The 23443-nt window shown below is 48.7% G+C and overlaps 1 protein-coding gene across 2 annotated transcripts; it reads right to left on the reverse strand.

Moving 5' to 3' along the window:
- Positions 1-3030: 3030 nt before the first annotated feature.
- Positions 3031-22121, reverse strand: CIDEA (cell death inducing DFFA like effector a). Of its 2 annotated transcripts, none has more exons than XM_045887094.3 (5): positions 21979-22121; positions 12813-12957; positions 11851-11997; positions 5395-5576; positions 3031-3493 (listed from the first exon to the last, which is right to left on the reverse strand). In XM_045887094.3, the coding sequence occupies exons 1-5, from the start codon at positions 22014-22016 to the stop codon at positions 3346-3348; spliced, it is 660 nt and encodes a 219-aa protein (XP_045743050.1). In that variant the 5' UTR covers positions 22017-22121; the 3' UTR covers positions 3031-3345. The 2 variants fall into 2 exon arrangements, with proteins under 2 accessions (XP_045743050.1, XP_045743051.1); XM_045887095.3 differs by lacking the exon at positions 21979-22121 and adding an exon at positions 19775-19864.
- Between the last annotated feature and the right edge of the window lie 1322 nt (positions 22122-23443).

Consider the following 23443-nt stretch of genomic DNA (forward strand, 5'->3'; position numbering starts at 1 on the left):
TGTTCGAGGAGAAAGAACTTTTCTTGGAGGACCTGGATTCCGGTTTTAAGGCCCTTGCCTGATTTGTCACTGACTTGGGGTCACTGACGGGGTCCCGGGGCGAGCAGGCCACAGACACTTTCCCCGGGGCTGGGCAGAAGGGTAGAAATGTGGTGAATTGGAAAGTGCCAGGCTGACAAAAGGCGCTCTGTTAACATTTTTTTAAGCCTGTGCCAAGAACACCTGTCTGGGAAGGGAATTCTCGGACCACCTCGTTTTAATCCTAATTGTATAGATACAGAGTCTTGTGACAGGTAAGTCTGCTCACAGCCGAGCAATTCTAACCAGAGTCTGTCTTTGGCCATGCTAACGTTCTCAGTCCATGCCAGGCCTGGTTACCCAGTGGAGATGCCAGGATGTGTGGGGACGTGGAGCTGTGTGTGTGTGACCGAGAAAGGGGGCACACTAATAAACACTGGGGTGCACACCGAAATAGGAGGTCACGAACTCTGAGCGCATAGGGATGATTTCCCATTTTCTCAATAGTGCCTCTAGAAGTCAGTAAATCAAGGGCACAAGGAGAGACCCTGAACCCTTGCGGACCCGGTCCCCTCCTTGCAGGGGACACATGCCACTGGAGCAGCTTCAGCTAGTGACTTGGTTATCGGTGACATCCCAAACCCTGTAGCCTTTCTCTGCAGGGTCCACACTGCGTGGAGCTCCGCCGAGCAGCCTGGCCATTCCTGCTAACCACGGGGACCACACCTTTCTCCCAGCCAGTGGACTAAATGTGGGTTGTGGAGATACTAAGATTAGAACAAGAAAGTGTCACATTTGGAATGCATGTCACCTAAGTCAAACCGGAGACAAGAGGGAGCCGCACCTGTTGGGACCCTGCCCAGACATGGAGCAGGTTTTTATTCTGCTAGTTCTCTCCCATCAATAGCCTCATGAAGGGCCCTCGGTAGCCTTTGATGTTTGCAAAATCAGCCTTTGCCTCCCCTTTCCACAGGCCTTGAGCATTAGAGCCCCAAGGCCCGGGTTTAGCCCTCCCTGAGAACTCTGTCGGGCTCCTCCTTCCCAAGTCATCCCAGTAAAGCACCACACAGGATAAGGGGAAGAGAGCCCCCAGACTCCAAGTAGTCCTTCTGAATGGATCCCCTTTTTGACGATGAGGCGGCACTTCCACATTGTCCTTTTGCTTAATTCCCCTCCCCCCAGAACAGGCCAGGGTGCCCTGTGGACACGGGGAGGAAAAGGACACACAGAGGGAGGGCACCAGCTGAGTCAACAGGATCAGGCCCATCAGTGAAAATTCCTTTTTTGGAAGCCAGGCCGTCTCTTTCCAGGACTGCAGAATCCTCGGGAAGTGACGCAAGCCCTCAGTCAGGGAGACGCAGGGGCAGCGCTCCACTCCTCCGAAGGTGCTGGAAAGGCGGCTCAGCGAGTGAGATGTGAGCGGTTTCTGGGGTCCTCTCCTTCCTCCTGGAGCACCCGGCCCAGCCCCAGCCGCAGCCGCAGCCCCAGCCCCAGCCCGCGGAGGGCAGGCTTCTGAGCAGAGCTCCTTATATAGGAAACCTTCTACCAGGGAGGCTTGTGGGGGGCAGCCCGGCACTGCATCTGAGCCTTCTCTGTGAAACCGCCTCTACCATTGCAGCGTCCGACTCTGGAAGGAGACAGGAGCAGAAGGGGGCAGGGGGTGCTAAAAATGCCTGTTTTGTCATGATGCTAAAAGCAGGGGCTGTGTCTTGAGGAATGCTGTGTGGTTCCTTTACTCTTGCCTCTCCTGCCAGGAAAAGCCTCTCCAAGCAGGCAGCTCAGGAATGGAGAGAGCCCAGGACGGAGCCGAGCGCCCAGAGGCTCTCTGGACTGTGTGTGAAGGGCAGCAAGGCAGAGGCCCCCGGGAAAGGCTGGGCAGGGGCCGCAGAAACGGTGCGGGGCATTCTTTGCTGGGCTTTCTTTTCACTGAACTGCCGGCCAGGAAAGGAGAAAGGCCTCCAGGGTAACGTTTCCTAAGAGGAAATCACAAATCTGAATTGGAGGACATTTGTCTCCTACCATCTTAGGAGACAAATCGTGTTCCCCCTTATTCTAGTAGCAGTGCCCCCATTTCCTCTGGGGAGCCACGTTGCCCCCAGCCCATCTGTGTGGTTGGGGCTTATCCTTCTGTGCCTGCCGGACTTGGTGTGTGGCCCTGCATGTCACACCCTCGCCCTTGGGCCCCGGGGACCACGCAGCCCCAGGACTTCCTGGCATCTCATTTTCATGTGGGGAGGGCCACCTAAGAGGACGCCAACTCAGAGGGAAGCAGGACCAAGATTCCTGGCTACCTCACTGGAGGGCCTGTACCCAGCAGTGCCTGCAGCTGGAGCTGCCCCTCTCGGCTCACAGTGGCCTGGGTCAGTGTCCTGCCACTCGCAACCACGGGTCCCACCTGATAACCCTGGTGCCATTAGGAACCGAAGACATGGTCCACTAGTGCCATGCATCATCAAGTCTGGGTTTGTGTGTGTGTGTGTTTAAGCTATAAGCATTGGTTGAAGACCTCCAGAACTTCAGGTTCGTAAGCTTTTGGGTCCCTTTGGACTCATTCAGGACCTACATTAAAAAAAAAAAAAAAAAAAAAATGGGCGCCTGGGTGGCTCAGTTGGTTAAGCGACTGCCTTCGGCTCAGGTCATGATCCTGGAGTCCCAGGATCGAGTCCCGCATCGGGCTCCCGGCTCGGCGGGGAGTCTGCTTCTCCCTCTGACCCTCCTCCCTCTCATATGCTCTCTCTCTCTCTCTCATTCTCACTCAATCAAATAAATAAATAAAAATCTTTAAAAAAAAAAAATGAAAAAAACAAAAACACAGGGACGCCTGGGCGGCTCAGTCAGTTAAGTGTCTGCCTTCGGCTCAGGTCATGATCCCAGGGTCTTGGGTCCATTAGTTTAACAAAGACTCAAAAGTGATCATATCTGTTAGCAGAGCACTTCTGGCTGAGTTTTGCTTATATATAGAAGTTTTGTTTGTTTGGAACACAAAAGAGACACAAGGAAGATCTACCCACATGAAAAGTAGCTCTGGTGATTGGTTTATTGCAGGAGGTGAGTAGCTGAAGGGCCTAATGCATGTTTGTGTTGCTCCGGAGCCACCTCCCCTCCCCCATCAGAGGCCCCTACACTTCTCCTCCCTCCGGGGCATCCCACTGTGCAGCCCCATCTCATGGCTGTCAACTCCTTCTCCTTCCCCTGGGTGCCACCTCCGAGCCCAGGTGACCCGCAGTGTACAAATGCATGTGGTTTAGAACATAAGCATCTTTAAAATCATCATTCAAGAGGGAATGTTTGGGTCAAGAGCCGCCGGGGTCCCTGCAGCTTGCTTCCTTATCCGCACATGACCCCCCGTCTAGAGGGTGACCTGCGAGGAGCCTGCTCTTCTGTGTCACCCAGCAGCTGGAGCATGTACGAGCCGGTATAGATGAGCAACTGTCCCGTCACCTGGGCGGCGTGGGACAGGAAGCGCAGCAGGCTCCTGCAACAAAGGGGACAAAGGTGCACGTCAGGCTGGGCGTTCTGGACCAGCCAGGGGCAGACACGCAGCAATTCCTCACCACCCCCAAACCTGCGTGCAGAGGAGGCACTGCTCACATTTGATGCCGTAGGGAACCTGTCCCCCCCAAGCCCGCCAGGACTGGCTGATGTGCAGATGCTGACACAGGAGGCCTGGGACCACCTTTCCTCCGGCCACTTCCAGACGTGGCCTGTTGTACAGTCGTCAGGAAGCACAGAGAAGGCACACGGTGTGTCCTGTCCTTTGGCAGCTTGCTTACTCTGGCCACCTCAGGTGTTGTGGGGCCTGTTATTAAAATCAGCCTAGTCGGGTGTGAAAGGAGAGGCCAGGCTGAAGGAGAGTGGTCCTGTGACCCAGGTGGCTTAGGGTGGCTGGGACATCCCAACTGGGCCCTGTTCTGGCATCTAAGCCCTGGGGCGAAGCCTGGCATTCCCGTTATTTCAGACTAAAAAGGGGGCTTTAACTCAAATTCTTACTCTCTACCGAGTCCAAAGCAAAAGGATTTCATTCCAGTTTTGAAAGTTTTGTCACTTCACAAGGCCTTGGGGTCAGCCATGCCGCTCTGGAGAGCCCCCTGCCCCCGGGGTCCCATGACAGGACCCTGGCGTGATGCTTTCAATGTGGGGACCTGGATGACTTCTGTGGCTGCTTTTGGGGCCATCAGATCTCAAATGGTAAGAATTAGGGACAAGAAGGCCAAATTTGCCTCTCAAGAAAGATTTTGCTGAGGCAGGATTTTGGATGAGGTTTACTTTCTTCATTATATTTTTCTAAGTTGGTATAACTCTCCTGTCTCACTTTAGGAAAATCAAGCAATCAAGCTATTTTCTCCCATCTCAGCCAAAGGAGGAAGCTCTCCTAGGAGTCAAGATTTCAACACAGGGACAGTGACAGCTGTCTACGAGTTGGCCATTAATGGGTCTGAGTGGGAAACAGAAGCCACCCAGAAGCACTGCGGGAGCCAACTCTGTGCCCGGGCCCGCGGCTCCCTCAGAGGAGACCAATCTCATTTCCAGAGCATTTCCTGCCCTGCACTTGGCCTCAGGGATGACCAGAGTGGTCCCTACGGGGCCAGTGGCGAGAAGGAGCCAGGGCCCTCTGAGAAGCAGGGGCCCCTCCATCCATCCCTCCACGGGAATTAGGTACCGTCTTTACTAGAGGACAGAAGTACGTGTGTTTAGAGCCCAGGCAATCATAAAGAACTTGGAAGCATCCTTGTCATTTTAAAGATGATGGAGCTGAGGCTCAGAGAGGTTAAGCAACGTGTTAAAAGTCCCACAGCCGGCTGCTCAGAGGCAAGGCTGGGAGGGACTGCAGGGGGCCCTCTCATGCAGGGCTCAGGCCTGGGGGTGGGGGCCGTGCAGTCAGCCTGGCCCCAGCCTGTGGGGTGCTGGTGCCCTGGCAGTGTGTGGAAAAGGAACATTCCAGTGCCCCCTGGCTGGAGCTTCAGGCCGGCAGTAATACAGAAGATGCAGGACAGTCGTCACCCAGGTCTGGGTGGCCACTCTGGGCAAAGCAGGGCAGAATTGCCACGGCTCCCTCATAGCTGTCATTCATTGCTTAGAATAAAGGCTTTCAAATGCACAGCCCTCATTTTTAAAAGAAATTTGGTTCTGCTCTCTATTTATTATTTAGTTTCTGTTTCCATGTAGTATTTCATGGTCTCTGGAGGAAAAAAAATATTTTGGCTCAAGACTTTCGGTTTTCTGATTAAGTCTGTGGCATAAACGCCCACAGGACAACAGGAACTAGTGAAGGTCGGCAGCCGCCGGTCAGGACAGGGCAGGGCAGCAAGCTGGGGACGGGCCATCCGGGCAGCGCCCACGCAGCTCCCAGACCCCCAGCCGACCCCGAAGGGTTACCTCAGCAGGGCCTTGACTCCCGTACACCGGATGTCGTAGGACACCGAGTACATCTCATACATGGTGGCCTTCACGTTGAGGCAACCAATGACGTCCTTGGGGTTCAGCTTGTACAAGTCGAAGGTGACTCTTGCTATTCCCGCCTTCTTTGGCTGCTGGAGAGCTGAGATGTAGTTGCCACCCTAGAACCAGGAAGGGAGGGAGAGACTTTAGGAGCCTCTCCAGCTGTGACATGCAAATCCCGTAATTCTAGGTTTTTGTTAGTTTTGACTGTGCTCGCTTAAAACCTGTTAGTGACTGAGCTGCTGTTTACTTGAGGCCTGTTTTCAGCAGATCAATATGCTCCTATTGCTACCGTGTCCAAACCACAAGGAACTAGCCTTCCCCAAGCTACTTCCAGTTTCGTGCCTTGGGATGAGTGCAGTTTGGCTCCGGGGCCCGGACTGTAGGATGGCTGTGCTATATTGGCATGAGGTACCGAGCACATCCAGCCCAGGCACTTAGGGCCACCCGTGGTGACTTGACTGACGTGGACGATCTCATGATTATAGCTCGGTCTGCTTAAAGAGGAGTGGGCAGCTCTTTCCATTTTACAAGAGGCTGCCAGGCAGGAAGCTTCAGAATCAAGTGGCTAAAGCAAGGGCCAGGGTGCTGCCTCTGTTTTCTAGTCACCGCTCTGGATGAACGCGGACCTCCTGGGGACACGGAAAGCTGTTTGGTTACCAACGCCATGTAGGTCCTCCTGAAATATCAGTAGACCCTTCAGGTCAGGGGAGAAAGCCAGAGACCTCTGTCAGTCGTTAGGTTTACAAAGAGCACGAGAATGTCTTCCCCACAGAACGTTTTGCAAAAAGCAAGAAGGGAACCAAGCTGTGCCGGGGGTGACTCTCCCAAGGGCTGGCTCCACACACGGATCTTGCAGTATTCAGGATTCAAAGGTACGATGTCTCAGGAACCCTTGGGGTTGGGAGTAGTTGAGGCTAGAACTGTTAAATTCACCAATGACAACAATGACTATGTGAAGGTAAAACATAAATTCCCCTAGAAGTACCCAGGCCCTTCTTGCTGGAGCCACACTCTCTCCTCCCACACAGGACAAATGCAACAAGAGATTCTGGTGGTAGCCTGTTGTTCAGTGCACAAGAGGTCCTACTGCCTCTTTAGGGGGTATTAACCGTCCAGCATCTAGGAAACATTATTATTACTTTTTTTAAAAAAAGATTTTATTAATTTATTTGACAGAGAGAGACACAGCGAGAAAGGGAACACAAGCAGGGGGAGAGGGAGAGGGAGAAACAGGCTTCCCGCGGAGCAGGGAGCCCGATGCAGGGCTCCATCCCAGGACCCTGGGATCATGACCTGAGCCAAAGGCAGACGCTTAACGACAGAGCCACCCAGGCAGCCCTATTATTATTACTTCTTAAGTCGAGTGGAGCCCAACAGGGGCTTGAACTCATGACCCTGAGATCAAGACCTGAGCTGGGATCAAGAGTGGGACACTTAACTGACTGAGCCACCTAGGCACTCCTAGGAAACATTCTTTTTTAAAAATTAAGATTATTGTATGAGGGGCATCTGGGTGGCTCAGTCATTAAGCGTCTGTCTTTGGCTCAGGTTGTGATCCCGGGGTCCTGGGATCGAGTCACACATCGGGCTCCCTGCTCAGCGGGAAGCCTGCCTCTCCCTCTCCCACTCCCCCTGCTTGTGTTCCCTCTCTCGCTGTCTCTCTTTCTGTCAAATAAATAAATAAAATCTTTAAAAAATAAAAAAATAAAAAAATAAAAAGAAGATTACAGAATGAAAAGGAGGGTTTTACCTAAAATCCGGCCACTGTTCTTTCTCACTGCCTCATGTTCCTTTCTGACTGGAAGTGTGTATCTTATTCCCCCTAAAAGTCATCCTTAAGATTGGGTCTTAAATCAAAATCAAGCCCTCACAAGTTCCGTGGTGACATGGATTTCTCCGACCTGCCCGCCAAGGAAGGAGAAATGCTCACCACGTGGCCTGGTCCTACGGCACCCTCCCAGGCCTCCCAGCACTCAGACTGAAGACGGGCGACCCCTGGTGGCTACTTCTTGGCGGGCCGTTCTCGTTGGAGTTAAATACAACTGGCCTCACTGATTAAAAAACAAACAAAAAACACACACCTACAAGGGGGTAGGATCTATCCTACCCCTTATCATCAGCTCGGAGGTGCCCAATTCCACTGGAAGGAAGATGGTTGAAAGGTCTAAGTCAAGAGAAGACACCGACCCCAAGTCGCTGGTCAAGCAGGCTGTTAGGGGGCTGCGAGGCCTCCCGCTCCCTTGAACACACCAGCCCACAGGATTATTTGTGCCCACGGCCTCTCAGCGCCCTCGCTCTGGCTCAGTCTCCCGGCGCCCACCCGCGCTGAGGGCCCACGAACTCAGTGTCTGTTATAAAAACAAACACAAACTGCCCTTCCCTTCTGAGCTAGTTTCCTGTTGCTCTTGTAACAAATTACCGCAAACTCGGTGGCTTGAAACAACAGAGACTCAGACCATAACAATCTGGAGGTTGGCAGGCCACAGAGAGCCAGCAGAGATGTTCCTTTTGGAGGCTGCCGGGGGAGACGGGGCCCCCTCGCCTTCCCCAGCTTCTGGAGGTGCTCTCGTTCTTTGGCTCCTCACATCTCCCCTCCTCTTTCCCTGCTTCTGGCCCTCACTCTGGCCCTCCTGTCCCTCTATAAGGACCCTGTGATAGCACAGGTCCCCAGGTTATCCAGGCCCATCTCCCCAGCTCAAGATCCTTAACTTAACCACACCCGCTAGGTCCATTGGCCAAGTACAGGAACACCTTCATGGACTCCAGGGGTTAGGATGTGGGCATCTTTGGGAGGCCGTTATTCTGCCCACAACATCTTTCTCAAACAAAAAGTAGTCCAGCTCAAGATTGCCTTTTAAAAGGTTTGTCTAATTCACCCTATGCTCTTCCAATCCAGCAGTAGCCCTTCCACCCCGGTTGTGGCCACTAGAAAGGTCTTCGGATACTGCCAAATGCCTCTCAAGGGGTAAGACTGGCCCCAGTCGAGAACCTCTGCTTGATGGATAGTAATAGATTCTATTGAAATCCACATAGACAAAAGCTATTTGGGGTCATCACTCATTTTTAAGAGTGTAAAGGCGTCCTGAGGTCAAAAATTTGAGGATCACTTGCTTACTGGATTATTCTGGTATTTTCACTCAATAGAGTTGATGAGATTTATCCACAGAGATACCTATAGCCGTACTTGGTGCATTTTCACAGCTGAAGAGGGTTCCATTCAAGCAAGAGACACTGGAGTGTTTCTTTATGTGTATGGATATAGAAGCTCATGGCTGGGTATCTGCGTGCCGGGCATATGTCTAGGAGAAGACTGGCCGGGTTGTAGGTGGTGCTTCAGTGCTATGGGGTAAAGGCACACCGTTTTAAACAGCTGCTAGTGGGAGTGTAGAGAGTTCATTGCTCCATATCTTTAAAAAAATGGAAAGCCTAATAATACTAAATCTAATGATGTAAAAGAGTATCTTATTGTGGTCCTGTGTTTTCCTAATCACCAGTGAGGTTGAAGATTTTTTCCTATATTTTACTGTCCATTCTGCAGATACCTGTCCCTGTTTTTTGCCCATTTTTCTATCAGATTGTCCATTGTATCCATAACTGATTTCTGTGATATTCCTAAATTTATCAAATACTAATCCTTTGTTGGATTATGTTGAAAACACCTTCTGCCCACTTGTGGCTTACTGGTTTACATACTTTATAGTATCTTTTGATGAACAAAATTCTTAATGAAATTTAATTTATCATTTAAAAATGATTTATGCATTGTCTTGTTAAAAAAAAAAAAAACACCCTAAGGATGTCAAATATACATGAGACCTTCTCAGCCATGTCTCCAACTTCTGTCGTGCTTTCCACTTCTACCTTCTTGTGCTACATCATGGAACCTCCTTGAGACGTATCTTCAGTGCTGCCTGTCTCCATTTACTTTAATTTCCAGAAATTCTATTTGATTCTTTCAAGACTACCGAGTCCTTTCTGATTACCTCTTGTCCCGTCTTACTTTTGATTACCTTTTATATTTCTTTGGGCATTTTATTTTATTATTTTTTTAAGATTTTATTTATTTATTTGACTGAGAGAGACACCGTGAGAGAGGGAACACAAGCAGGGGGAGTGGGAGAGGGAGAAGCAGACTTCCCGCCAAGCAGGGAGCCCGATGCGGGGCTCGATCCCAGGACTCTGAGATCATGACCTGAGCCGAAGGCAGTCGCTTAACCAACTGAGCCACTCAGGTGCCGCTCTTTGGGCAATTTATTTATTTATTTATTTTTAAAGATTTTATTTTATTTATTTGACAGAGAGAGAACGCGGGAGAGGGAACACAAGAGGAAGAAGCAGGCTTTCTGCCGAGCAGGGAGCCTGATATGGAGCTCGATCCCAGGACCCCGGGATCATGACCCGAGCCGAAGGCAGACGCCCAATGACTGAGCCACCCAGGTGCCCCTCTTTGGGCATTTTAAATACACTTATTTTATACTCTCTATCTGATGATTCCAACATCTGAGGTCTTTGGAGGTCTGACTTCATTATTTCTGCTTACTCTCACATACAGTGCCTTAAGTCCTTACATTCTGTGATCTGACTGTGAACTCACATTTGTTGGAACTTAATGGAAACTCTCTGATGCCTGGATCAATGCTCATTCTGAGCCTATTTGCTCCTACTGGTTACATGGGGACACAATCAACCCCACCTCACTGAGGCTGGACGGAGGGACCAGTTGAGCAAAGAGAACTCAATGGATAAACTCCTTCCATCGATGCTTCCCTCCCCAGGGCTCGGGAAACTAAACTCTCAGCTTGAATGTTTTTTGGAATCAAGAGTCCTTAAAACCTTATGCAGGCAGCTTGAGTCTATAGATTCTTAGGAGAGAACTTTAAGATCCTCTGCTTTATGTGGGCATCTCTAATCTGGCCCCTTACCTTGTGTCAGCCCAAGACTTTGTCTCCTGTCCTGTCAGCCCCTGTCAAAACTGCAGCCCTTAGCCACTGAGGTGAGTGGATGGCCACAGGTGAGATGCTCACAGGTAAGCTGCTTCTCTCGATTCTGGCTCCCATAAGAGTTTTGGCCTCTGAGGATTTTCCCTTCTTGAAGGTCAGTAAGCATATAAGATATGTTTTAATATTTTGCTTTACACTTTTAAGTGTTTTATAGTGGGATCCAAGATATATATAATCCGTAGTTTTCCTGGATATAGAAACCTTTATTCAACTTCTTTAGCTTTCTAAATCACTGTACATTCACACACACACCCCTACTTAACTTCACTGGCTATGTTAGCTTGCTGGCCTCCTCAGGACAGAGACTGGGAACGGTCACCAGGTCACATCTGTGCACTTGAACAGGACCTGTAGCTCCTTACTGGCCTAAACCTGTTCCTCAGAATTATTTGCTTTAAAGCTGGTGCAGCCACTCTGGAAAAAAATATGGAGGTTCCTCAAAAAGTTGAAAATAGAGCCACCCTATGACCCAGCAATTGCACTGCTGGGCATTTACCCCAAAGATACAAATGTAGTGATCTGAAGGGGCACCTGTACCCCAGTGTTGAAAGCAGGAATGTCCACAAGAGCCAAACTGTGGAAAGAGCCGAGATGCCCTTCAACAGATGAATGGTTAAAGAAGATGTGGTTCATATATACAATGGAATATTACTCAGCCATCAGAAAGGATGAATACCCAACTTTTGCATCAACATGGATGGAACTAGAGGGTATTATGCTAAGCAAAGTAAGCCAGTCAGAGAAAGACAATTATCATATGATCTCACTCATATGTGGAATTTAAGAAACAAAACAGAAGATCATAGGGGAAGGGAGGGAAAAATAAAACAAGACAAAATCAGTGAGGGAGACAAATCATAAAAGACTCTTAATCATAGGAAACAAACTGAGGGTTGCTGGAGGGGAGGGGGTGGGGGGGATGGGGTAACTGGGTGATGGACATTAAGGGGGGGGCACCTGATGTAATCAGCACTGGGTGTTATATAAGACTAATGAATCACTGACCTCTACCTCTGAAACTAATAATATACCACGTTAATTAATTGAATTTAAATAAAAAAATAATTATTTACTTTAAATCATATAGCCCACGCTCATTAAGATGCTAAGTTTCCTAGGAATACTTTAAAGCAACCTGTTGAGGGTAGCAGATCCAGTTATTAGGGGAACACAAGGTATATATTTAGAAAGAGGGCAAGACAACACCAAACTAGGGAATGCACTTTTGTGCGTAAAAAGTCGGCTAAGCCTGCTTCTCCCTCTCCCTCTCCCACTCCCCCTGCTTGTGTTCCCTCTCCCGCTGTCTCTCTCTCTGTCAAATGAATAAATAAATAAATAAATAAATAAACAATAAACTCCTGTTTAAAAAAAAAAAAGTGTTTTTGCTTACCGGTGTCCACTTCTGCCCTTTCTCCAAGATCATGAAATGTGTGTTGTCTTCTAAGGTCTGAAAGAACTCTTCCGTATCCACCACGGTTCCGTCTTCTTCCAGCACCAAACTGACTAGTCCGCTGGTGATAACTAAGGCTTCCAGCGTCTAGATTGGCAACGCGTCAGAGACATGGAAGAAAGCAGGAGATTCCATTTTGACCACTCAAAGCCACTGATTAAGTTATAGTTTCAGAAATACTGTCTGATCTTGCTAAAATTTTAGTGGTAAAGATCTACCTTCACTGGTGTCTATGATTTAGTCTTTGCCTGGAAAAAGAGAAGTGCAGATTTTTAATGGATCTATCTTCTTCAGAGATTTCAATGACATGAGACAAATGAAGACACTGGGTAATAGCTACAGTTTCTAAAATTACTTATTTTGACAAATAAAATGAATAATGCAGCAACACGATAAAGAGCCTTAGTCTCACGTCACATATCTGAACATCTCTCCTGCTACAGCGTCTACACATGGGATGCTCACTTATTTCCATGGGTGTCTTCGTCTGGGTTATGTCTCCCTGACCCAACTCAACTCCACAGGCTCCAGAGAGTCTGTGATTCTTCCTTATTTGGTGATCTAGGACACTGTTTTAGATTAAGGACTATTCTTCCCTGGGCTTTATAACCGAAAACAGATTTCCAAAGCCTGCTGCTTCCCTGTATTCTCCCTTGTCAAAGAAGAAAGGCTACATTATCAGTTGATGACTGTTTTTAAAGCCTTTGTTTCTGCAGCTAAATCTTTTATGGTACAGAGAAGCAATAATGTTCCCTTTCATTTTTTTCTTCTCCCCTTAGAGTCTCTGAGGCCATGACAGTGACATTTCTGTCTCTGCACTGGGTTAGGACCTAAGACCAGAGCCCCGTGTGTGGTCAGGAGCCCTCCTGCGAGTGGTGGGGAGGCGCTGTGGCTCCTGGCACCTTGCTGAGGAGCTCCTTCAGACTGCTGGCCATCACCCCTCGCCGGCTGCTTCTGTCATGGCTGGAGACCCGGAACGGGCGAGCCGAGTGCATGAGGGGAGTTAGTAGGACTCTCTTGGTCTGTGATCCCATAAACGTCAGGGGCCTGGAAATGGAGGGGAAAAGTAAAAATATCTTGGACGTTATCTTCAAAAAAGAGTCTTTAAAGAGAGGTTTGAAGTACACAAAATTAAAACAATTTTAATATTTGCATCTGAAAGAAAGAAAATCAATAGTTGGGGATTATTGAAAATTTTATATATATACACATATATCCTGACATCAAAAAAAAAAACAAGTTATATATATATATGTAATATATATATATGTAATTAAAAACACAACCATTATATTATTACACCTATTTTACTGGAACATTCAAAGTCCTTGTAGTAACTACGTGAGAAAGAAATGGTAAGGGTATCAAACTCAAACAAGAAATAAGAATTCTATGCTGCAAACATGGCTTTTACAGATGAAAAAAATCTTAAAAAAAAAAGAGAAAAGAAAAGAAGAAGATTCCCAGAGGCTATGAAGTGGCCAAGCAGAGTTAAAGAATTAGGTACACATGCACAAAAGTTACATATTGTACAGTAAGACTAAGCCAGGAATCGAAAAGCCAGATATTGGTCACTAGAGCAATAAACTAATTTTTAGAAATTAACTTAGAATAAACGATGAACAACAGAACACTATAATAATTGTGGTTGGAATAACAAGAAGGAAAAGAACTTTGGGTCATACGTTACATGACACTTTGGAGTAAGTTCCACATTTAAGAAAGAATTAATTCAAAATTTCACTATTAGAAAAACTACCACGGAGAAGGAAAATAACTAACAAAACCAAATCAAGACAATTTTCTGAGGAAAATAATCTCCAACCCTTGATTATCAAATTTTAGTTACCTGCAAATACTACACACACACACACACACACACACGTACAAATGTGTATCTATAGTCCAAATACACACACATATATATAATGGGGATAAATGAGAAACTTACAGCTTTAGTAGTTATTTAACAAACACTTTTGTTTTTAAAGATTTTATTTTTAAGTAATCTCTACACCCAACGTGGGACTCGAACCGACAACCCCGAGATCAAGAGTTGCAGGTTCCACCGACTGAGCCAGCCAGGGCCCCAACATATGCTTTGTAAATATTGACTCAGTCCTCAGAAAACTGTGATATAGTCTTGATTTTCTCAATTTACAGAGGAGGGCAATCAGGCCAGAGAGCTGCCCCACAGCTGGTAGGAGCCAGAGCTGGGATTATGACCCAAGCACTGGTTCTTGGCCTCAGAAAGGTTATCTGGATGCCTCACACTAAAGAATAAGACAAGTTTGCATATTCGGGAACATACGAGGCTTTCGATAGCAACTAATGAAATGCAAAGCCGCCTCTGACATACTACCGCATGCTTTTAGACAAACATGCAAGAAGTTATTTAAAACCTACTCCGTAAGGAGAAGCAGATGCGCCTTGCCGTGGCTCTAGGCGGGGCTTCAGTCTCCTTGGAGACCAGTCTAGCAATGTGTAGTTTTCACCCAGGACGAGGGGCTGTTTTATATTTAGGAATATATCCATAAAGAAATTATTTAAAAGAATATAAACAGGGCGCCCGGGTGGCTCATTCATTAAGCGTCTGCCTTCGGCTCAGGTCATGATCCCAGGGTCCTGGGATCGAGCCCCGCATCGGGCTCCCTGCTCGGCGGGAAGCCTGCTTCTCCCTCTCCCACTCACCCTGCTTGTGTTCCCTCTCTCACTGTGTCTCTCTGTGTCGGATAAATAAAATCGTAAAAGAAAAAAAAAGAATATAAACATAAGTTAGCGACGTGTCAGGTAGCTCGTTTCACGTCGGTGCTGTGATAAGTGACATGTGACCTCATTTAATCTCCGCAGCTCTTGAGATAAGAGCACCTCTAGCGTCGCTCCCCCACACCTGAACAGTGCCTACCGATTTCAGGTGCTCAAGTAGTTGTGGACAATGTGAACAAATAGTCTGTACAATGACATTCAGGAGAATGAAACAAAGGGCTTTATTTTTAGGGCAACCTTGTAGAAGATACAAAGTGACGACATCACTGCTTTCTTACACTCCTAAAAGCTTGTCTAGATTAACCCTATGAAGGCTAAAATTCTAGAGACTTCTGTACTTTTTGTGAATGCCTATCGCCTAGGATTTGGTACTTTATTTTATATATATACATACACACATACATACACACCTACACATATATTGTCATATATTTATCTATGCTTTATTTTCCCAAACAGATTGGAATTTCCTTATGGACAAAAGCTTCTCTGTTGTATCTCCCATAATGCCTAGACTAGCATTAGGCATATGTGTTTTAAGTAATATGTGGTCTAACTTGAAGCTCTACAAATGGACATCATGAAAATTCAATGGTTTACCAAGTAATTTTCTTTTTTTTTTTTTTTTAAGATTTTATTTACTTATTTGACAGAGAGAGACACAGCGAGAGAGGGAACACAAGCAGGGGGAGTGGAAGAGGGAGAAGCAGGCTTCCCACTGAGCAGGGAGCCCCATACAGGGCTCGATCCCAGGATATGATCTGAGCTGAAGGCAGACGCTTAACGACTGGGCCACCCAGGCGCCTCCTAACAAGTAATTTTCTATATGAAAAACCGATAGTATAGTAATGAACCAGCTCTCAAAAATTGTCAGGTTAAGTTCATGCTGATAGCACGATCAGCCAGTTTCAGCAAGGTTTCCATAATAGCGAGTGTCCGCACCTTGTCCCTCTGCCCCGGCAACAAATTGGCGTTCTAGGAATCAGGCCTGCATTGTTAGCATGGATTTGATCTGAAGAGTATTCAGCCAGCTTCGCATCAGCACGTCCTAACTGCTCACATCCGAGCCCTCACTATGGCCAGCTTGTGCTTGCTCTTAACATGTTAACTCATCATCATCACAACTTTACAGGGAAAGTATCACCCCATTTCTCAGATGGGAAAACTGAGGCTCAGAGTGATTTCTCAAGGTCACTCAGTTAAGAAGGAAAAGACAGCTCCTTTCCCTTCTAGGCTGGCAAAATCCATGCATTATTTATTCCTAGTGAGGCAACTGCAAGGGGATTGTGCCAGGTTACTGACCTCTGATTCAGGTGCCCCATTAGATTGAGCAGAGACCCAACGAGTGAATCCAAGCCTTGAACTGACACAGCGGTGAGGCCAGCAGACAGCCTCTAAACTTTTGCCCTGATTATAATACGTTACACCAGGTTCCTCAGTTACACAACCCGACGAACAAGATGCCTACATTCTGCTGAGCTGACGCTGCAGAGAACCCACTCATAGTTCCATCTCCAGCGATTTGGTGGACTGTGCAGCGAGGATTTTCCGTATTACGCTTTACATTTAGGATCAGGCTTTGGTGGCAACCTACTCATGGCCACTGAAACTTACAACTCCCGGGGGAAGTCCCTCTGAGGAGGAGAGAAAGATACTAATTCCACTTAATGCCAGACACTGGGCACATCAGTGTGTTACTTAACAACTTGACAAGACATGTGTGTCAGATGAGCAAAAGTGAGGCTCAAGAGGTTAGGAAATGAATAAGGTCAGAGTTAGCAAGTGCTAGAACAGTGGCTTGAGTCCTGCTCCCACTTTTGCACCACGGTGTCTGCCCTATAAGGGTGAAAACCCTCCTATAGGACAGAGCAACCCTGGACCCTCTCTGGCAAAGCCTCTCTTCTCCTCACAAAGCAGGAAATCATTGCTATGAACCAGAAGTCCTTCTAGAATCTGTACTCACTGAGGCCAGGGTCTGTCTGTACATTTTCTGACTTCCCCACAATCCCTAGCCTACTGTTGGCACACAATCTATTTACTGAGTAAAAGACAGGCTAGAACAAGATCAGAGAAATGGGAGAACAAAGTTCATGTCCTGGAATCTTAGGTCCAGGAGCCAGAGGCCAATGGCACACCTTGTGGGCACGAACAGCTTTGACCTAGTTAGTTCTGGTCTTGTACCTCCTCACTGGATGCCAACATTCACGCCTTAGGAAGCACCAGTGCTCCAGTTACGTAGTATAGGGGATTATACAGAGTCCTGATTGTCTTTATCTTCGGACAAGAGAAGGGCTGGCAGTGGTCCCTGGTCCTCCCTCTCCACGCTGCCCTCAAGATAGCCATCCTCAATAAAAAAAAGTCCATGTTCTTCTTACCCATTACTTTTCCTAACTGGGAACTGGGTCGTTGTTGGAGAACAGGCTTATGGAGCGCACCTCAAAAAAATCCTCGGAAAATTAAATTAAATTAAATTTATTTAATTAATTTAAATAAATTACATTAAATTAAATCCTTATATTCCTTTTAAGGAACAGGATGAGTGATTTGATGTATCAAATTATATAAAATTGAGACTCTCTTATGGATAACATAAAAAGGGGTTAAATGAAATTTTATGTACACTAAACCTATTTAACAATTGTTATAGGAGTATTTACTTTGCTCCAGCTAAAGGGGCAGTGGGGTTAACTAGCTAGCTAAATGAACAAAGCAACATATTGATCCAACTCACTGCTGGTCCTCCCAAGAGGATAATCTATGTCACTGGCTATCAGCACAATGCCTAAAATGTGTTGCTATTCTCCCCTCAATATTTTAATATATCAAAGTCGAGACAGGAGCTCTGAGAAGCCTTGGATTAGATACATCACACGTCGGTCACCCTCTAATTCCTGGGAAAGTGCAGACAAGCCTACGAAGCAGGAAGGAAACAGCTCACTAAAAGGAAAAGGAAAACCAGGAAACAGGTTATTCAAGGAAACATTGTTTCGGGGAAATTGAGACAAAAAGAGAAGTCAGACCTCATAGAACATTCTTAAAAACTGGGAAGGGGCATATCTCCCAGAAGTGAGGAAAACAGAGAAATCTTTGTATTTTTCCCGGAGGGAACTGAGGAGGCTCAACTTACAACAGTGTGGCAAATAAAGCAAGGAGCCACAGACTGTGGGCAGATGTGAGCTTTACTCCAGGAAAACGAAGCTAGGCCCCCCAAGCATAAAAAAGCATGTTTTTATGCCACCCGATGGACTGACGTTTCTTCCAAAAGTGGAAGAAGGAGGAAAAGGGCAGGCCTGGGAACAGAGTCTCCCCCAGAGAGAAACATTTTGGGGTCAGCAGTGATGAGGTGGCTCTGTAAGGCCGTGTAAGCGACTCCCCGGGGAACATCCAGAATGAAATGAATGTTTCAGTGTCTGAGTGGCCCCACGTTTTCTTATTAGGTGGAAAGGAGGAACCCACCTGAGAGTAAGTCAGCGCAGACACGGGTAGGCAAGTCAACCAAGCAAGCACTACCACCAAAGCCTGGGGACAATGAGGACATCAGGGAGGGAAGTGGTGATGTCCAATACAGCAGTGCAGAGAGACAGACAGGATTGAAAATCGGACATCAGGCCTGGCTGGATCTGGGCGAGCGGTAGGGACAGTGTCGGGGTCTAACTCAGTGGCCACAGCTGGAGGAGTATTGGCCTCAGCGATGTTTCCCCCTCCCCAGCAGTGCCTGAGCCTCCTTATGGGCTTACACACATGGGGCACCACGGCCCCACAGGGATTGTGCCGGCCCCCGTCTGGGCCTTGACCAACCTATCAAAATGCTTGATGCAGTAAGAGGACTCAGTGTATGACCATGAAGTCTTTGGACATTTTGAGATGTTATTAAAATAACAGTTTAGGGACGCCTGGGTGGCTCAGTCGTTAAGCGTCTGTCTTCAGCTCAGGTCATGATCCCAGGGTCCTGGGATAGAGTCCCGCATTGGGCTCCCTGCTCCGCGGGAAGCCTGCTTCTCCCTCTCCCACTCCCCCTGCTTGTGTTCCCTCTCTCGCGGTGTCTCTCTCTGTCAAACAAACAAACAAACAAACAAACAAACAAATAAATAAATAAATAAATAAATAAATAAATAAATAAAATAACAGTTTAGACCCACCAAGGAGTGAGTGTCAGGAACCGGGGAGATTTACTTGTAGCAAATGCAATTCCTTGTTTATGTCACTAGTAAGAAGGTGTTGAAATGTGTCCTGAAATGCCAGCTATATATACAACCTAGAGATCCTTGTTCAAGGAAAGGAAAGCTGTACCAAATAGCAACAAAAGCAGCAATTTTGTGCCCAGTATAGTATCTATCAGCTCTGTAACAACTTCAAGGTCGGTGTGAACGCTCTCACTCACCGACAGACACAAAGGCTGAGCAGCTTTGTCTATGACAACACACGCCGGTGTTGGCATCCTTGACGTCCAGAGCTCTGCTAAGAGACCTCAGGCTGCTTGCGCCATGACTATGGTCTTGAGGGATCACAGACGATTAACAAACTAATGACTGGTTTAAGACTTTAGAATTGCTGACCTTAATAAAAGATGTGTATGTGGATTAAGTTATTTCTTTGGCAAAAGGCAGTCATCTACTAATGAAAGACAGAGTTAGGGCCATCTAGGTTAAATTAAGGAACACGGAGGAAACAGTAGCAAGACTGTAACTAACAAACGTGGCCATCACCTTGTCTGTGGCTCACATGGGTCTTCAGCCTGGACATGGTTCTAAAGAAGGACAGGGAAGAGAAGTGTTTTCCTTTCAACAAGCAGTATGCATTGTTTTTCTTCCAGTTTATTTTGGAAGCAGGTAGATTTTCTTTCAAAGAACTGCATAGTGTGTCCCTAACAAATGGTCACTCACTTTTAGAGTTTGCCAAGCTCAGAAGAATGTGTCGAGTAGGCCTTCCCTTATGTTTTGATTTGCCAACATTTCACAAGCAAGTCCCCTCCATACACACTTGACCCAATGGAAACCTCACACCAATGCATTTTGGATCTGGGTAGCCTGTTGTAGGTGAAAAGGCAGGGTCAGCAGGCATCTCCCGCTCCAGGCAACCCCAGCTAGGAATTACTTACCAGTCCTTAAGTCTCAGCCTGCCACCTCCCTAGGGCTCACAAGAATTTGCAGAATGGGTGTGTTTGCATACTTGAGAATTGCATTCCAAACTGTCAACAGCTGTTACCCCTGGAGCGGGATTGTATGGGGGGTGGGGACATGAGGAACAAAAAAGGAAAGAAACCCAAGGCTTTACCTTTATGCTTACATGCGTTATTGAAGATGCATGAAACAAGTCTGTTTCTCACCCTCCCGGGTTCCTACTACTTGACTTCTGGTTTTGGGGGATTTGTTTGTTTGTTTTTAAAGAGAAAGCCCGTGCTGTTCAGACAGACCACCTTTACATTTTGGAAGCTATTTTTCTAACCTTGAGTATTGCACACAGCAAATTCAGCCCCCTATAGATCACACTAGCTTTGTAAAGTGACGGTCCCTGCCATCCTTCCCTTTCAACCTACCCTGTCCCTCTGCCCTTTGGTACAAATGGGATCAGTCACCTCTGAAAACCTGCATTTTAAAGAACTCAAGGGCTTTTCTATCCTTTTTGAAGTACTTTGAAGATCTTCAAAGAAGCACGATCTCTTCCATAAATCTATACTTAAAAATTACTTCCATGCAATATTTGGATTTTATTAACAAGGACAGGATTGGGTATGTCAAGATACTGATGTGGGAAACAAAAGCAGAAAAGAAATTATTAAATTTCCTTACTACCTACAGCCCATTGACAAGTCCTTGAAACAGGCAGAGTGACATTCCTCTAGGGACTCAACTGCCTCAATGTTAACACTTTGCTAAGGGCAAAAGACAATCCTAGCCCAACCCCCACACCTCCCCCAGGATTCTGTAAGTCTACTTTAACATACAAAAATTCCTTTGGAAACTTCCTTTAGCTCTACTGCCCAAGATACATGTTATCAATCATGCCCCAAGCATATGAGCCACCCATATGCATCTGAAGGGTCTCATGATTGAGTTTCTACTAAACAGTAATAAATGACCTTTCCTAACAATAGCTAGCCCCCCTCAGGATCCTGGGAGGCTTACACTATCCCTAACCCCCTCCCATCTTGAAAGTATATAATGGGCCACTCCTCATGACCCTCAGCTCTTTCTGCCCACGGGTCCTGTCCCTGTGCTTTAATAAACCTTTTTGCTTCAAAGACCTCTCTAGAATTCTTTTCTTGGCCGTAGGTTTCCAACCCTAACGTTCTTTCCTGCATCAATATGAAGATGAACGGAAGCCGGGTTGGGGTGAGGGTAAGTGCTGCGGTGCCTTCAAGGCCCCAGAGGGGGGCAAAGACCTGGGAGAGGGGATAAGACTCCGCAGGCGTCCGCGGGCCCTTGGTCCCTCCCTGGGCAGGGAGGGCGCTCTCGGATGCGGCGAGGAGGGGGAGCCTTCTCCCCAAACACCCCCTTACAAGCCTGGGTGGATTCATCAAGCAGGGTCAGGGCGCATTCAGAGTCCAAGGGGTGCTCTCGGCTCAGCCCATCCTCCCCTTGGAGCTCAGAGCCCTCCCTCGTCTTTAGGGGTAAGCCTGGACCATCCCAAAGCCGCCCAGTGTCCCCACCAGCGCCCCTGCTCCTGTCGCGATCCCGAGGTACCCTAGAAGCCCTGTCCCCGCGCACCGTGGAGGCGTTGCCCGGGTTTCCCAGGACGGGGGCCCTCGAGGATCTGCACCGGCGGATGCAGCAGCAGGAAGAAATTCAGCCACTCCCGCACTCACCACTGTCACCTGTTCCGCGGATGCCCGCGCACCTCGGGAGCGCCACACCTGGCACCTGCGGCCAGCTGGAGGAGGGGAAGGAGCCCCGCGGCGGCCTCGGGCTCTGCCCACCCCGGCTGCCCGAAGGCGTGCGCACAGAGGTGAGGCTGGGCGCGTAGGCTGGGACGCGACCTCGGGCAGCTCCGGGTCGCGGGGCGCAGGGGGTGCCGGGTGACCACGGGCGCAGGCGAGCCGAGGGGCTCACGGAGGTGCCAGACCCACGGGGATGCAGAACGCTCAGGGCGTGGGGGGACACCGGGCGCAGGTGGGACGCAGAGTGCCCAGGCACAGGGGTATGTGTGGCGCGGGGACGCGGGACGCTCCGGGACGCGGGGTGCATGAGGTGCAAGGAGACGCGGGGCGCAGAGGGGACGAGGGGCCCAGGGGGATGCGGGGAGGGGCGCAGGGGGGACGTGGGGCGCTGGCGTGGCCCTGAGCCGGGCTCGCGCCGTACTCGCCTGAGGAGGGTTCCGGCGTAGTCGCGGGCGGTGTCCATCGCCAGGGTCCCCCTCACGGCTCGGCTTCGGCCCGCCCGCGGCCTCTTAAAGCCCCGCCGCCAGCCCCGCCCCGGGCCCCGGCAGGCCCGCCCCGAGCAGGGCGAGGACCTTGGCAATGCGCTCGCCGCTGCTTGGCCTTCTGGGAGCGCGCCCGGGTCCGTGCCACCTCGGGGCCCCACGGGGACAGCGGCTCTCGCAGACCGCTGCAGAGGACGGTCCCCACCACTCGCGACCCCCAGCTGCTCCGCGGGTCCCCTGATGGGCATTGTTAGTCTACGTTTGCCTTGCGCGTTCTGGGAGTTGGGAGTAACTGGCGACATCACCAGCCGAGGCAGCGTGGCTTTGACTGTGAAAAGGCAGATGTGCTGTTTTCAAACCCGGGCCATGCGGGGGGAGGCCAGGGTGGGGGAGATGAGGTGCAGGATGAGTTACCCCCAGGGCCGCGCTGGGTTGGCGCCCAAACTGCAGCCCACGACGTCCCGCTCCGAGCTCAGCAGGCCAGTTGGCAAGGTGAGGAGGTTGCTGTAGACACCAGGACACGTAGCCCTTCAGGTGCTTGGGGGAACTTTGGCTCCCTTCCTTTTAGGTTGCTTCACGGCTGTATCATGGGCATTTGGGGGCAGTAGGAAGGGTATTCAGAACGGAGGGGTAAAGGAACTGCTGGACTGTATTAACAATCTTTTAGCTATAGGTAAGAGACTTTCTCAGAGTGGGGGCGCCTGAGTGGCTCAGATCGTTGAGCGCCTGCCTTTGGCTCAGGTCATGATCCCAGGGTCCTGGGATCGAGCCCCACATCGGGCTCCTGGCTCGGGGAGGAGCCTGCTTCTCCCTCTCCCTCTGCCTCTCTCCCTGCTCATGCTTTCTCTCTCTCTCTCTGTATCTCTGTGTCTCAAATAAATAAATAAAATCTTAAAAAAAAAAAAAAGAGAGAGACTTTCTCAGAGTGAAGAAGGCAAGAGAAAAACAAGCTAGGGCGGAGGGGGATTTTGTTCAGGTCCTGATGCCACAAATAACCATCCCAGAAGAGGCACTCTGGCTTGTTTTAGACCTCAGAAGGGGGCAGGGAACCTGTCAGGGATTCCACAGAGCTCTTACCTACAAAACCAAAGCAGAAGTCTCTTGTTGTGTGTAACAGTCCCTTAATTCCAGCCCTTTAAAAAGTGGGACACTTCCGAGGATGTAGAGTTGCTAGTGCATGCTATCCTGCACAGAGTTGAGGGACTGGCTCCACAGATCATTAGTAAGTGCCGGTGGCCCTATTATGAGAGGTGTTCCCGAAGAATTGGAGTCTGACCTGCGCCGCCCTTCTCCTGACTCAACTCTGTTTTAGCACCGATTTGGTCACCCAAAACGGCTCCTTCCGTCGGCATTCCTCAATTCAGCTCACGGAAACAAGCACACACTTCTTCCCCTTTAAGGTCACTGG

Source organism: Mirounga angustirostris, unplaced genomic scaffold (genome assembly GCF_029215605.1).
Source record: "Mirounga angustirostris isolate CCGP_5_RB_7025 unplaced genomic scaffold, mMirAng1.0.hap1 SCAF_14, whole genome shotgun sequence".
Lineage (NCBI taxonomy): Eukaryota > Metazoa > Chordata > Mammalia > Carnivora > Phocidae > Mirounga > Mirounga angustirostris.

Coding starts and splice junctions, on each gene's coding strand:
- CIDEA (XM_045887094.3), bottom strand. CDS start 22,016: ATGGACACCGCCCGCGACTACGCCGGAACCCTCCTCAG. Junction 12,958..21,978: donor TACGCCGGAACCCTCCTCAG/GCGAGTACGGCG, acceptor CTCCATTTCCAG/GCCCCTGACGTTTATGGGAT. Junction 3,494..5,394: donor GGAGTCAAGGCCCTGCTGAG/GTAACCCTTCGG, acceptor CCTTTGTTGCAG/GAGCCTGCTGCGCTTCCTGT.